The 13,831-nt window shown below is 44.6% G+C and overlaps 1 protein-coding gene across 1 annotated transcript in view; it reads right to left on the reverse strand.

Annotated features, from left to right (window-relative positions):
- Positions 1-3,611: 3,611 nt before the first annotated feature.
- Positions 3,612-13,831, reverse strand: part of LOC115095348 (C-type lectin domain family 18 member A-like) — an 80,850-nt gene continuing 70,630 nt past the window's right edge. The window contains 2 exon segments of the mRNA XM_029608889.1: positions 3,612-6,907; positions 10,931-11,022. Of these exon segments, the coding sequence (XP_029464749.1) occupies positions 6,870-6,907; positions 10,931-11,022 (130 nt within the window). The 3' untranslated portion in view covers positions 3,612-6,869.

A 13,831-nucleotide genomic window follows, 5' to 3' on the forward strand; every position in this document is an offset into this window, starting at 1 on the left:
GAAGGGTAAGGGTTGGGGGGGGGCAGGGATTGCGCTGGACTTGAAATGTGCACAAAAAGTTTGCTTTAATCTATGGTCACCTCCAGGGGAATGGGGGGGTCGGGGGCAGGGGATATATGTAGACTCCCAGGTTTTCATTACTTTCAGGGGGAGGGGGCTCACTCAGCATTGCCGGCCCCTTTAAGTGACGGTAATACAGTCTCAGGGGCGTTTAGCCCCAAAGAACTTTGTACCTGTGGAATTTCACCGTAGGAAAAAAATGACCACTGATGTTACAAGGCAGCAGGGTCATTTACTGCCGCTTTGTGACTCTCGTGGTATTTTTATCTCAGTGAAAAGTACCGCAGCTTAGCGAATGCCCCCTTAGCTTGGCCTCATGCAGTGAGGGAACTGTCAATGCGTATTTAGTTAGTACTCAGATAGAGCTAGGTCTTCTGTTTGTTTTCTGTACAGAGACTTTTCCCTAGGGCCGTGTCTCCAAATGGGTTTGTTTTGAGTATACTTTGACACGAATAAGCCACAGTGTACTGACTATGATCTCAGTCTTTCTTTATCTTTTATCTTTATCTGTATTAAAATGTATTAATCGCCTATAAATACTAGGCAATGTACAAAGCAAGAACATACACATAAAACTTCATTCAAACATGTACAAACAACAAGCCGACACGTGGCAAATTATTAGAAAGTTAATAAAATACACTATGGACAACTAATAGAAGGCCTGCCTGAACAGCCATGTTTTTAGAGTCTGCTTAAAGGTCTTCAGGCTGCCTGCCAGTCGCAGTGTTTCAGGGAATGTGTTCCAGAGAGCCGGAGCTGCGATCGAGAAGGCACGGTCTCTCGTTCAGCTGAGCCTGGCGTGTGCAGGCGAGGGCACATCCAACAGGCCCCTTTGAGAGGAGCAAGGTAGATGAGTGGGTCAGTACAAGCGCAACAAGGCATTGCACCATGGGGTCACAGCAGAAGAAATTAATTTGCAGGTAATCAATGTAACCTTATATTTGATACGCTTAGAGACGGGAAGCCAATGCAAGTCACTGAGAACCGGGGTAATATATTCACATCTTTTGGTGCCAGTAATAAGTCGCGCCGCAGCATTTAGAAGCAATCTAAACGTTAGGGCTGGTAAGCATAACAAAACCAAATTACAAGAGTCCAATATTGGGAAGACAGAAGCCTGTACTATGAATCGAAATTCACCAATGTCCAATAAATGTTTGAGACCGTATAAAATGTGCACTTTGAAAAAAAACAGATTTGATAATGTTCTTAACATGGGACAAAAGGAAAGAGCAGGGTTGATCAAGACACCCATATTCCGAAACAACAAGGATCAGTGAACACCAGGCGTTCTTTATTCAGCACAGAACATCATAAAAAGCCCGACTCGGGCCGAGTTTCGCTCTTTTGAGCTGCTTCAGGGGCTATCAGAACAAAATAGATATAACCTCATATAAAAACATATAAATACAAATAAAAACATATACACCATACATACATAATAAAATCATATGAAATAATATGAAATCAAATAAAAGTATTCAAAGCCATAATAAATGGAAAATATGACAACACTCAATGACAAAAAATTGGAAACATATTAAAAGTGGTCTAATCTATTGTATTAAATAAATAATAAAAAAAATGTGACATCCTTCCTTATGAGAGAAACTCATATCTGTGTGTTGAATTATATATATATGCCTATATACTGAATAAACTAATACAGGAATGATGATTTTTAATCTGTTAATTATTAATGTGTAAATACCTATTACAATTGATGCCGGTGGTTGTCTCCATACAGCAGTTCAGCTTCTCTGAGTAAGCTAAAAATATATACAAAGTGAATTGAACTATCGCCCTCAAGACCAAAGATGTAAGAAATTGTAACAAATTAAGGAAAACCTTTTGAAACAATGTCACATCGAAGTCTGGCTAGAATTCTCATAGTTTTCTGCCAAAATAATATATATATATTTAAAAAAAATTCATTTATAATTTTAATTCTATTTTTGTGTCACAGCCATTTGTGTTATTTAATAAAATCTCTGTTATCTATTTTGGTACGAAGTTGGTAATTAAATCGCTGTCAGCACACAAGCTGTTAGTATTTAATTGGTAGTATTTTTAGATATATCCTAAAATTAGGCTATTTATTTTTAAGATATATACATTTACAAGGTTGTCAGTTCATGAGTCGGCTACTATAATCTGGTTGATTTCTGGCATGATTCACTTTTGGCAAAAAACTATGAGAATTCTAGCCAGACTTCGATGTGTTATATTGTTTCAAAACGTTTTCCTTAATTTGTTACAATTTCTTACATTTTTGGTCTTGAGGGCGATAGTTCAATTCACTTTGTATATATTTTTAGCTTACTCAGAGAAGCTGAACTGCTGTATGGAGACAACCACCGGCATCAATTGTAATAGGTATTTACACATTAAAAATTAACAGACTAAAAATCATCATTATCTTTATTAAAATGTTTTTAATAGACTGCACCTGTTTATTCAATATATAGGCATATATATAATTCAAGACACAGATATGAGTTTCTCTCATAAGGAAGGATGTCACATTTTTTTTATTATTTATTTAATACAATAGATTAGACCACTTTTAATATGTTTCCAGTTTTTTGTCATTGAGTGTTGTCATATTTTCCATTTATTATGGCTTTGAATACTTTTATTTGATTTCATATTATTTCATATGATTTTATTATGTATGTATGGGGGTAGATTTACAAAAACGGCGCGTTCGTGTACTTTTGTTGGCGCTCCAGGCGCCAACAAAAGTACGTGGGATTTTAGTAGATACACGCGTAGCCGCTAAAATCCGGGATCGGCGCGCGCAAGGCTATCGATTCCGTATAGCCTGCGTGCGCCGAGCCACGCAGCCTACCTCCATTCCCTCCGAGGCCGCTCCGAAATCGGAGCGGCCTCGGAGGGAACTTTCTTTTGCTCTCCCCTCACCTTCCCCTCCCTTCCCCTCCCTAACCCACCCGCCCGGCCCTGTCTAAGCCCCCCCCTTACCTTTGTCGGGGGATTTACGCCTCCCGGAGGGAGACGTAAATCCCCGTGTGCCAGCGGGCCGGGACGTGACCTGGGGGCGGGTCCGGAGGGCGCGGCCACGCCCCCGGACCGCCCCGGGCCATAACCACGCCCCCAGGCCCGCCCCCGAAATGCTACGTCCCGCCCCGAAAACGCCGCGCGGATCGGGCCCGCCCCCTCAACACGCCCCCGACATGCCCCCCTCGGAAAACCCCGGGACTTACGCGAGTCCCGGGGTCTGCGCGCGCCGGTGCGCCTATTGAACATAGGCGCACCGGCGCGCAGGGCCCTGCTCGCCTAAATCCAGGCGGATTTAGGCGAGCAGGGCTCTGAAAATCCACCCCATGGTGTATATGTTTTTATTTGTATTTATATGTTTTTATATGAGGTTATATCTGTTTTGTTCTGATAGCCCCTGAAGCAGCTCAAAAGAGCGAAACTCGGCCTGAGTCGGGCTTTTTATGATGTTCTGTGCTGAATAAAGAACTCCTGGTGTTCACTGATCCTTGTTGTTTTGGTCGCTACTGCAGTATTTGATCGGTTTCCAGTTTGTTTTTTTTTGGACCCATATTCCGAATACAGGAGTTGAGAGTGAAAGAAATATTTTCTATCACAATTGTAGTATGTTGGATCCTAGCATGGGGACGCCGAATCAGCACGCACCTGAGTATTAGTAATTTTAAGGGACAATTTGATGAACAACAGCTACCTCTTGATGGTTTTCATACACAAATTCACAAAGTTGACAGTCTCAGACCAGAAAGGATGGACCTGGACAAAAAACTGAATATCATCTGCATAAAGCTTATAGCCGTCACAAACCCTGTTAGATCTTTACACAGAGGAATTAGGTACAAATTAAATAATGTTGCTGAAAGGGCTGACCCCTGTGGCAGGCCGGTTGGTAGCTTGGTCCAATTAGAGTATTTATTCTCGAACTCAATTCTTATGAAACAATGTGAAAGAAAGGAGGAGAACCATTGTAAAACTGTCTCATGTATGCCACATTCGCATAAGCGATGTAGAAGGATCGCATGGTCGATGGTATCGAATGCAGCTGTAATGTCTAGGGAAACAAGGATGTTTCCCTCTTCTAAATGAATCCAGAAGGCATAGTATTAGCAAATTGGCATTAAAAGCTTTTCTAAAGCCATACTGGTACTGATCCAAAATCTGCTTATTCTCAATGAAATCAGTCAGTTGAATAAGGATACAGCTCTCTATAAGTTTGCTCAAGACCGGAAGTAAGAAGATAGGTCTGTAATTTTTAGGATCAGACAGGTCCAGAACGGGTTTCTTTAAAAGTGGTTTCACAGATGCTTTTTTCAGATCATATAGCAAAACCCCATCCGATAGAGCAAGATCGACTAAAGATAACAAGGAGGGTAATTGGGCGTCTTTAATTCCCTTCAGCACTGAGATGTTACAAGGAATTAAAGCACAGTAGGCAGGATTTAATTTGGAGATCACCGGCCTGAGTTCTAGCATGGAAATGGGATCAAATTCAATCCAAGAAACATCAAGTTCAGCTGTAGAAGTAGGAAGCCAATCTGGCACAGAGGAGAAGGCAGCAGATAAAGTGACAACGTTCTCTATAACGTGGTCCAGGAAGTCACTGCATTGAGGTCCATTACAAAGAGTCAATGACGCACTGGAGGATCCTGGCAAAGTGTTAGGCAAGGATTTAGCTATTTTGAAAAGTTCTTTTGGATTATAGCTGATGTCGTGGATCTGCTTAGAATAGAAGATGTGCTTCACATCCTGGATAGTAGAATGGTAGGAATTCAACAAAGCGTGATACTTCATTAGATCATCGCTGGAGCAATATTTACGCCATTGGCATTTCTTCTGACGCAATTGAGATTTGAGGGATCTGACTTCAGGGGTCAGCCATGGGTGGAACCTCTTTGTAGCTTTACATTTCACTACTAAGGGGGCAACACTATCAAGTGAGTCTATCAACAAGGAGGGCCAGCTACAAATACCTTCATCAATATTAGTTGGGCAAAAAGACTCAAATTTAGAACTCACTACATCTCAACTTTACTACTAATGCCGGTCTCAGTACTTGCATTGGGACTGTTTCGGTACCTTTCTGCCACATCTTCTTGGTCTCTGATTGCATCGCTTGGTACTTAAGGATCTTAGCTTTCTCCATACGATCCACAGAATAGTTGCTCGGTACTGACACCTTATCAGCAATGCCATTCTTGTGTTTTTCTCCTTCACCACAATATCTGGTTTTCACAGATCAATCTTCCTGTCAGTGGTAACAGGAATGTACTAGGCTATCACAACTTCTTTATTCTCTTCTATTCTGTTATGGTTGTGTTCCCAGCAATTTTTTTGGTACATTAATGTTATAATATATTACAATAATACATAGTAAATATTCTAACATCTGTATACAGGCCTTCTGACATCAGCATGTCATAACCAAAATGTAGTCCCAATGAATCATTTCTCTGGGCCATTACTGAACTGGTCTGTGATGGAAACCTGCTGACCAGACACAATTATGATCTCTTTTCACGGTGCTGATTTGTGTTGAACTACAATGGTCAGTCAGAGCCATTATGGGTCTGACTCACGACCATGGGATTTGCATACAGGTTACAATTATTTTTTAATCATTTAAAATAAATAAAGCAAAATATGGGGTTTTATATCAGAGTGGTAATAAAGCCAGGATCTGGCATGGCCTTGCTACTTTTATATGCCCATGCGACTTCTTAGTGATCTCATCAGTTCTAGAAAACTTTGCTGTTTAAAGGAAAATCTTGCTTCCTTGCTCAGGCAAGGCTTTAAAACTTTAGATCTGGCATATGACACCAGGTATGCGAGAGAATCACCTTGGAAAAAAATGGAATAATGTACTTAATAAGTTGTTATGCTGGAAACTCTATAAAAGCTGTCTCACATGATGGCATGGTTATAACATGACATCCCACCTATTTATGACTTATTTGTCCACAGCAGTGCACATTTGATGGCACTGAAGATGCTTTCCAATGTAGACCAATCAGATGCAGTGTGTGGTCCAGCACCCTCTCTCCATGATGCATATGGGTGTGAGCTAGCATATCCATAGGGATAGGAGGGATTAGCGTTAGATTAGCAAGCTTGAGCACAACTGCTCAGGAATGTCACTAGGGTCAGTAAGGATTAGGATTATTGCTGGAGTTGGGTTAACGTATCCCAGCTCAGTGGTTCTGGAATTTCTGTAAAACCGGAAAGGATTATAATAGGCTATGGTTAGGATCAGAGTTAGACTTAGGTCAGAACTCCCCAGCACCACATTTCAGGCATGTCCATAGTAGCAGGAAAGGTTAAAATTAAGAGAGAGGTATAGATCTGGGCTTCTCAGCACAGTATCTCAAGTATGTTTTCAGAAGAAGGAAGGATTAGGATTAGAATTAGAATTAAAATTAGGGTTAGATAAAGAGTCAGATCAGGATGAACATAGCTAATACATGTAGAAAGAATTACAAAAGGTTAAGGTTAGGTTTAGGATTAGAGTTAGGTCAACAATGATCCAGCACAGTAGTTTAGGAACGTCAGTAAGTTTAGGGATGGTATGGATTTAGGATGGGGCAGTATGTCTCAGTGCAGTAGCTCAGGAATCTCCAGAGGGCGGGAAGGACTGCAGCAGAAATCTTTTCTGGAACAGTACAGAGAAGATGTTGAGAGCAGCGGGATAGATAGTAGCAGAAGGTTTCAGAGATTTGCATCCGATACTGCGTATGTAGTATCACTTGTACACACTGACCACAACCATTGCAAAGTCCAGAAGCCGCTGTGCCGCCTCATCGTCCTGTGTCCCACAGAGCTATGTGCTCCTGAGCTGCAAAATGACAAGAAATGGGAGGGAGAAATATTAATACAGTGAAGCCACTGAAGGATTCCAGATGTGGATGTGCACTATGGGCATTGATTACCCTTCCCCAGTGATCCAAGGTCCAAGGAATATTTTGCTTGATCCATCAAGATAAAGCAAGCTGGGCCAACCTAGTGGCTCCATGGCAGCGCTGTGCACTGCCATCCCAGCTCAGGGCTTCCACTTGCCAGGTCTGTCTGGACTGGAGATGCTATACAGCCCCAGAGGGGAGGGAGTCATAGTTATCATGCAATGGTGACACCTAGTGGCTGTATTTAGGGACTGGGTTAAAGTAAATTTGGAGGGGGTATAAAATAGAGGAAACATCCCCAGGTCGTTGCAAATCTGATCTGGTGCCAGGTCATGGCACCAGATCTCAGCCCTGCTTGCACACTAAGCTAGAAGCTCACAGGAGCAGAAGGCGGGAGGAAACTGCCAGGCCAAAAATACCCCCCAAAACAGTGAGACAAGCTGTTACCATGCAACCCAGTTTCTGAGACTTGATCCTGTCTAATAAAAACAAGAAATGAGTCCCCCAGAGGTGGCAGCATCAACCTCGCTCCCCGTATCATCCCTGCTACGCCTTCTTTCCCACTGATTTGCTGCTGCCTCTGCTTACTAAAGGGCCTTTATGAGAGATCTGTGCCCACCCCTTGTGCCGGTACCAGCACAGAATAAGCACAGCGCAGGCAACAGCAGTGTAAGCTCACTCTACTCACTGGCCCAACACAAACAGGTGCAGCACATTTAGCAACACCCTAAGGTTTGTTTTTTTAATCCATAGCCACAGTAACACTTCCATGTTCAGGAGCCGGAGGGAAGTTCTTTTCTTTTAAATCAATTCACTCTTTAGCATCCGAGATAGGTGGAAGGGGGGTGAAGGGAGGAATTTTGTTGCGGTCTCAGGTTTACTGGGAACCGGCCTGAGCGCACCTGCTCATTTCTCTTGGGCCTCCAGATGATAGCAACATTTAGTCAGGGGTGATGGATCGCTTCAGACTGATGGTGCGGGAAGGGAACCTGGCACTTTCCCTAACTGGCCACCAGATGGCAACCCCGCTTCACACACTGACACAGCTTGGAGAGCAATTTTCAAAGCCATTTGCCTGGGAAGAAAGCGCTTTATCTGGGAAAGCTGACCTGTCTGAATATTGCCCCTCCCCCGGTCCAATTATAGGTAGAAATGGACTTCCACGGCGCATGCACTTTTAGTCAGGATAAAAAGAAATGTTCCTGGGGGGGGGGGGAGGGGGGTGTTTAGATCAGGGGAGGCAAACAGCGGGCAAACCTGGGATTTTCAAAAAGTACTTATGTTATTTCATGCCCCCCCGAACCCCGCTTGGCCACCCACACACATAGCAGGTGCAAAGTACCCAGGAGCTTTCAGCGCACAAATTTTGTGCTAGTTACTTTTAGAGGATGAATTTCAATACAGTGTGTAAGTTAACAGATCCTCACATAAATCGATGCATCTAAAGTTTCAGCAGCATTTATAGACTGTGTGGCAGGAAGGGCACAGTTTATAAAATAATGTACATATCAGCCCCATAAGTACACGCGTGTATACCTCAGTGCACGCATATTTTTGTGATGCAGGGAGCCACATACTTAGAAAAGCTTCCACATATATTTTTCATGCATAATAAGTGTAACATTGGGTGCGTAACAACCCTCAGTTGTACACAGAAGCTGGGAAGTATGCACGTACTCCACTTATGAAAATAGCTGGGCGGGTATTTGAAAATCACCAGCTCACCTACCCTCTCTACCATTTGATCCCGACCCCTCCCCACGCGACACAGACCTCCCACCCAAAAACTGCAGACAAAAGGCAAGTGTGATTTCCCTTCCATGACTCCTTTAGCAGCTGTAAATGTGTACAGAAGAGTTTGGTACTCTTAACACGCGTCCTCCTCCTTATTCCACTGGTCCTTCATCCCCAACCCACACCGGTGCTCAACCCCCCCAGCCATTCTTCATCCACCAGTACTCAGTAAGCACTGGTGGGTGAAAGACTATGGGGGTGGGGGGGGGGGGGTTGGACACCGTTGGGGGTTGCGGATGTAGGGTCACTGAGGTAAGGTAGAGAAGGAGGGTAACGAGAACGGAGCCCTTCCTCTCTGCCCTGGTTCTCCAACCCAAGCAGCTGTTCACACCCTCCCCCCCCCCCCCCCCCCCCATGATTCCTCCAGCGCTCCTCACCTCTCCCCCTCCCAGTGCTCCTAGAGTTGCCAAGTCTCACCCCCATTCCCTGGTGGTTCTTGAGCCCTCCCTCCCCCCCCATGGATCACTAATTCCCCCTTTCTGGAAAATTATCCTCTCCAGCAGCTCTGCTCCTCTCCCTCCTTGGCCAGTAAGGCACAGGCCTCATCTTTGGCCTGGACTCAGCTGGAGCTCCTCTGCCTTGGAGATGGGAGCAGATTGGCCTACACCACTCGCTCTCCTCCTCCTCCTCAGACAGGGTGGGGGAGGGTCTGGAATTCACAAGGGCCTCCTGCTCTTTGCCACCTCAAGGGAGAAGTAAGGGAGAGGCACCGTGTTCTCCCCTCACTCACTCGTTCCCTCCCCCACTATACACCCTCCTATCCCTTCCCCTCCTCTCAACCACTCTTTTCCTGCCCCCCCCCCACTCATCTGCCCCCCCCCCCCACTCATATTCACTCTACTTCACAGTCTTTCTGATCCCCTAATTCACGTCCCACAACTTTGTTCCCCTCACTCACAATCCACAGCCCTACCAATCCCCCCCCCCCACAGTCACTTGTCCTCCCCTCCCTCCAGTCTCCACCCTCACTCATTGGCCTTCCTTTATCCTCACTCTGCTTTCCTCCAATTCCTTTATTCATTCTCCCATATCCCCACCACCACGATCCCCTCACTCACTCTTTTGCCCTTTTCCCCTCCTCTAGCGTGGTCACCAGTGGCAGAGGCAGCAGGGCCCGGGAAGCCTGCATGGTAAGCAGCAACCTGGTCAGGAAGACAACGCACCAAGCAGTGACAGAAGCGGAGGGGTTGAGAGGCCTTTACCTCGGGTCTCTTTGACCATGGCCACTATCTCTCAGGGCCTCCCTCCTCCATTGTACCAGGAAACTGCACAGAAATCAAGGCCATGTGGCTGCCCCGTTTTCGGGTAAGCAGCTTTAGCACGCTCTGCTTTGCTTCCTCTGGGGCCTGGGGGTGGGGGAGGGCCAGAAATGATCCGATGCCACCACTGGCTTCGTTCTGTTTCTGCGGGGGGATCTGGAACTAATTTACATTGCCAGCTCTGCTTCATTTCTGTGAGGGACCAGAGATGATTTGCACCACCAGCTCTATTCCACTTGCTCGGGTCCTGGATAAAGGTAACAGAATGCCCTTCTGGGTTATTCTACCAGAAATCATGCCCTGGGTAACAGATACAAAGGGGGGTTGAATTAGCCCAAGTTTGAAACTAGTAGTGCCAGTCATCAAGGCCAGGGTTGGAGCCTTGTTTACTATCACACTCTTGCTCGTATGTTTCAAACATAGGCTAATTCCAGCCCTTTTTACTGTCTGCTTTAGCCACACCCCCTTCCCCTTCTCTGTAAAACAGGAGGGGAGAGGCTGATTTAGGGAGCAGAGCGGCTGTTCTGTCTGCTCCAGCTCCCCCTCCCTCCTCCTCTTCCCTGCAGGCTGCCTGAAGAGGAGGGGCTAGAGCAGAGCACCCCTGCTACACTGCCTCTTAGATCTGGAAAAGAAGTGCCGGAGCTGCCACCCCCACAAATTAAGCCCTGGTTCTACCAATGCACCTCAGACCTGACCCGCAACACCCCCTGCTGTTCCAGGACTCAGCCCCCCCACACGCGGTTCTGCCAGAGCTCCCTCACCCAGCCCTTTCTGGTGCCCTAGGTGGCAATCCTCAGGCTCGAGACTAATTTTTAAATGGATGCTTCGCCTCCCTAAGGGCACCAGAACGAGATGGAAAATTCTGAAAGCGGAAACACGATGACAGGTTAAATCCCAGAAGCTCACCGAACTGACAGATGTATCTGTTGTGGGTCTTGCAGCGCTGGTCATTCCAGTTGAATGCGGAGGAGGCCTGCATCTCAACACAGTTTCCAAAACTTGAGACAGAAAGGAAAGATCATTGACCACTGCTATATATATAAATATATATATATAATACCCTGCTCACCTTATAGGAAGTAGGGGCCATACATGGAAAACACTTCCGTTTTGCTTTGTTTACTATTTGTTTGGGGGCGAGGGGGGGTGGGGGGGATTGTTCTGTTTCTGGAATTGTAGCATGTGCTAAAACAATCGAAATGAGACAAAATGACGTTTTGTTGGTTTTTTTGTTGTGTCATTTTGGATGGGAAAATACACACAACCAAAAAAACAAAATGTCATTATTTTCTTGGCATTTTAAAATGTTTCAAACATGGGCTAATTCCAGCCCTTTTCACTGTCTGCTTTAGCCACACCCCCTTCCCCTTCCCTGTAAAACAGGAGGGGAGAGGCTGATTTAGGGAGCAGAGCGGCTGTTCTGTCTGCTCCAGCTCCCCTCGCGTCTAATACGAGGTACAGTATCACCACAACATCTATAACCCCTGCAGAAATGCTTGTGTGCAGTACATAGACTGCATGCTTCCTGTGCCTTACCCCTACTTGGGATACAGAATTGTGTAGGAGAAAGTAAAGTTTTATGCCACAGAGTCTAGGATTAAAAGATTGAAGGCATACCCTTTTAACTGTACTGTAATTACTTTCTGAAGCCTATATCTACCTTAAATCACAGGTAGACATTTTAAGCTATCTAGCAGACAAAGTAAAGAAAATAACTGACTTTTGAGAAAGTCCCCAGGGATGAAACACAAGGATGTCATGTGTTGGGTTGCTGGGACCCTAGATGATTCAGGCTTTCGGGACTACAGAGGGTTGTATGATAGAGGTTTGGTATTGAGGCAATATATTTTGCTGAATGTTTAGGACTGCTTGGTTTACATCTATGAGATTTCTAGATTCTTTGAATTTGGGATAAGTGTACTTGTGATTGCTTATATCACGCTTTATTCTGTATTACTGTAAGAGAATTTTAAGACAAAATAAAAAAATAAATGTGGCCCCTTTAGGCCACTAAAATATGTTCCATATGTAGAACTGAGAATTTTCCAGCAAGGGAAAGTTCTGGAAGGTGTGTGTCTAGATGGCGAGGGAAGGATAGTTCCTTCCCCCAAAGGGGATGGGTTAGGTGTGAGAATATAAAGATGCTTCCACAAGCATTAGGTTTTGAAAGAAAGATCTCCGAGGCTGAGGAGCTGGCAGTTTTGGAGGTTAGTCCTTGAGGATTTCATGACCAGAGAGCTTGAGGTGACAGTTGTTGGAGGAACAAAGGGAGCTCTTTCGGTTTGAACTATGGCGCCATCTTGGAGATAAAGGATCCCTCAGTCAACAGAGACACTTTTCTGCCTTGGGAAGCTCTCACCTGGGATTATGGTTACAGTAGAAGAGATTCTTCTGGCTTTTTCACTGGAGTCAAGAAAAACGATGTGAGCCATGATGGGAGTAGGGTTGCCAGCAGGCTCCACATTTTCAGGACAGGCTGATCTAGTCCTGGTTTTACCCCACTGCTTCCAGGGACTTGTAATCTTGCTGTTCTTAGATAATGCAATAATCAGAACTACAAGTCCCACTATGCAATGGGGGTAAAATTAGGACTAGATCCAACTGTCCTGAAAATCTGGAGTCAGCTGGCAACCTTAGGTGGGAGCCTGAGCGGGAGAAATGCTTATGGGCTGTGCTCAAGTGTTGTATGAAGAGGAACTGTGAGTAACATTTCCCAGTGGAACGAGCCCTATGCCTGGGCTGCAGCCATGGTTTTCCCAACCCTTCAGTGGCCGAAGGTGACCACTGAAGGGGGGGGGGGGGGCGAGGTTACATAAAGTAACAAAAAAGATTAAATTAGATCTGAGAGCTTAATAAAATATGTGCATCAATTTTAAGTTTTGTTTTGTTTTTTGGTTTTTTTTTTGCTTGGTCTACATTATATTGGGATAGGTGTGTTTATATTGGGAGAACCAATCCATGAGAGTTTTAACTTAAAGATTGGTAAAGGTTTCTGTGCTGGCTAGCTGGGCTGTGTGAAGGGTATGTGGTGTATGTGTGGCGTGTGGGTGGTGCTGTACCTGAGCTTTTTCTCCAGGATTGCTGTTCCTGGGATAAAAAGCATATTTTACTGGAAGGATGGAGAGAAGAAGGGGGTTGGCTCTGTTGTGGGCTCTTGCAAATATCTTTCAGATTGTTTGGAAACAGCAGCCTAATAGTAAATATTTAGGAAAACCTGATATTCAGTTGCTATTCATGTCCTGGAGGTCCAGACTGAATCAACCCCAAAGTGATTAATATCAGTCAGTCTGCTGTGAAAGGATAATTTTAGGCAAGTCTGTTCTGATCCAAAGAGATGGGGGGTGGAGTGTGAAGGATAATTTTAGGCAAATTAGCTAGATCTCCAGAAGACTTTGATTTGCAAATAGAGAGCTATGGATCAGATCAAAGTCCAATGATTGAAGATTACGAATCAATATATTGCATATAATTGTACAAAGACCTAACAATATCACCATTTGTTCCCTTCATTTCTGATGCTTCCTGGTACCAATTAGCTGGAACGATCAAAGGCTATGACATCTGGTATCCTTTTAATACTTGGGAAGATCAAATGCTAAAGACTAGTACTGATACCAATGAGCTGATAATGAGTTAAAATAGTTGGTGTCCTTTACCAAATGGGAGATCAAAAGACTGGTACTGAAATGCCTTTGAAACACCTAACTTGAAAAGGGATATATAAGGCATTGCGTTTGCTTATTTTAGTTGGATGAACTGAAAGGACAAGAGAGTGCGTCTTTTCAGGACCCCCAAGCTCATAAGTCT

Source organism: Rhinatrema bivittatum, chromosome 7 (genome assembly GCF_901001135.1).
Source record: "Rhinatrema bivittatum chromosome 7, aRhiBiv1.1, whole genome shotgun sequence".
Lineage (NCBI taxonomy): Eukaryota > Metazoa > Chordata > Amphibia > Gymnophiona > Rhinatrematidae > Rhinatrema > Rhinatrema bivittatum.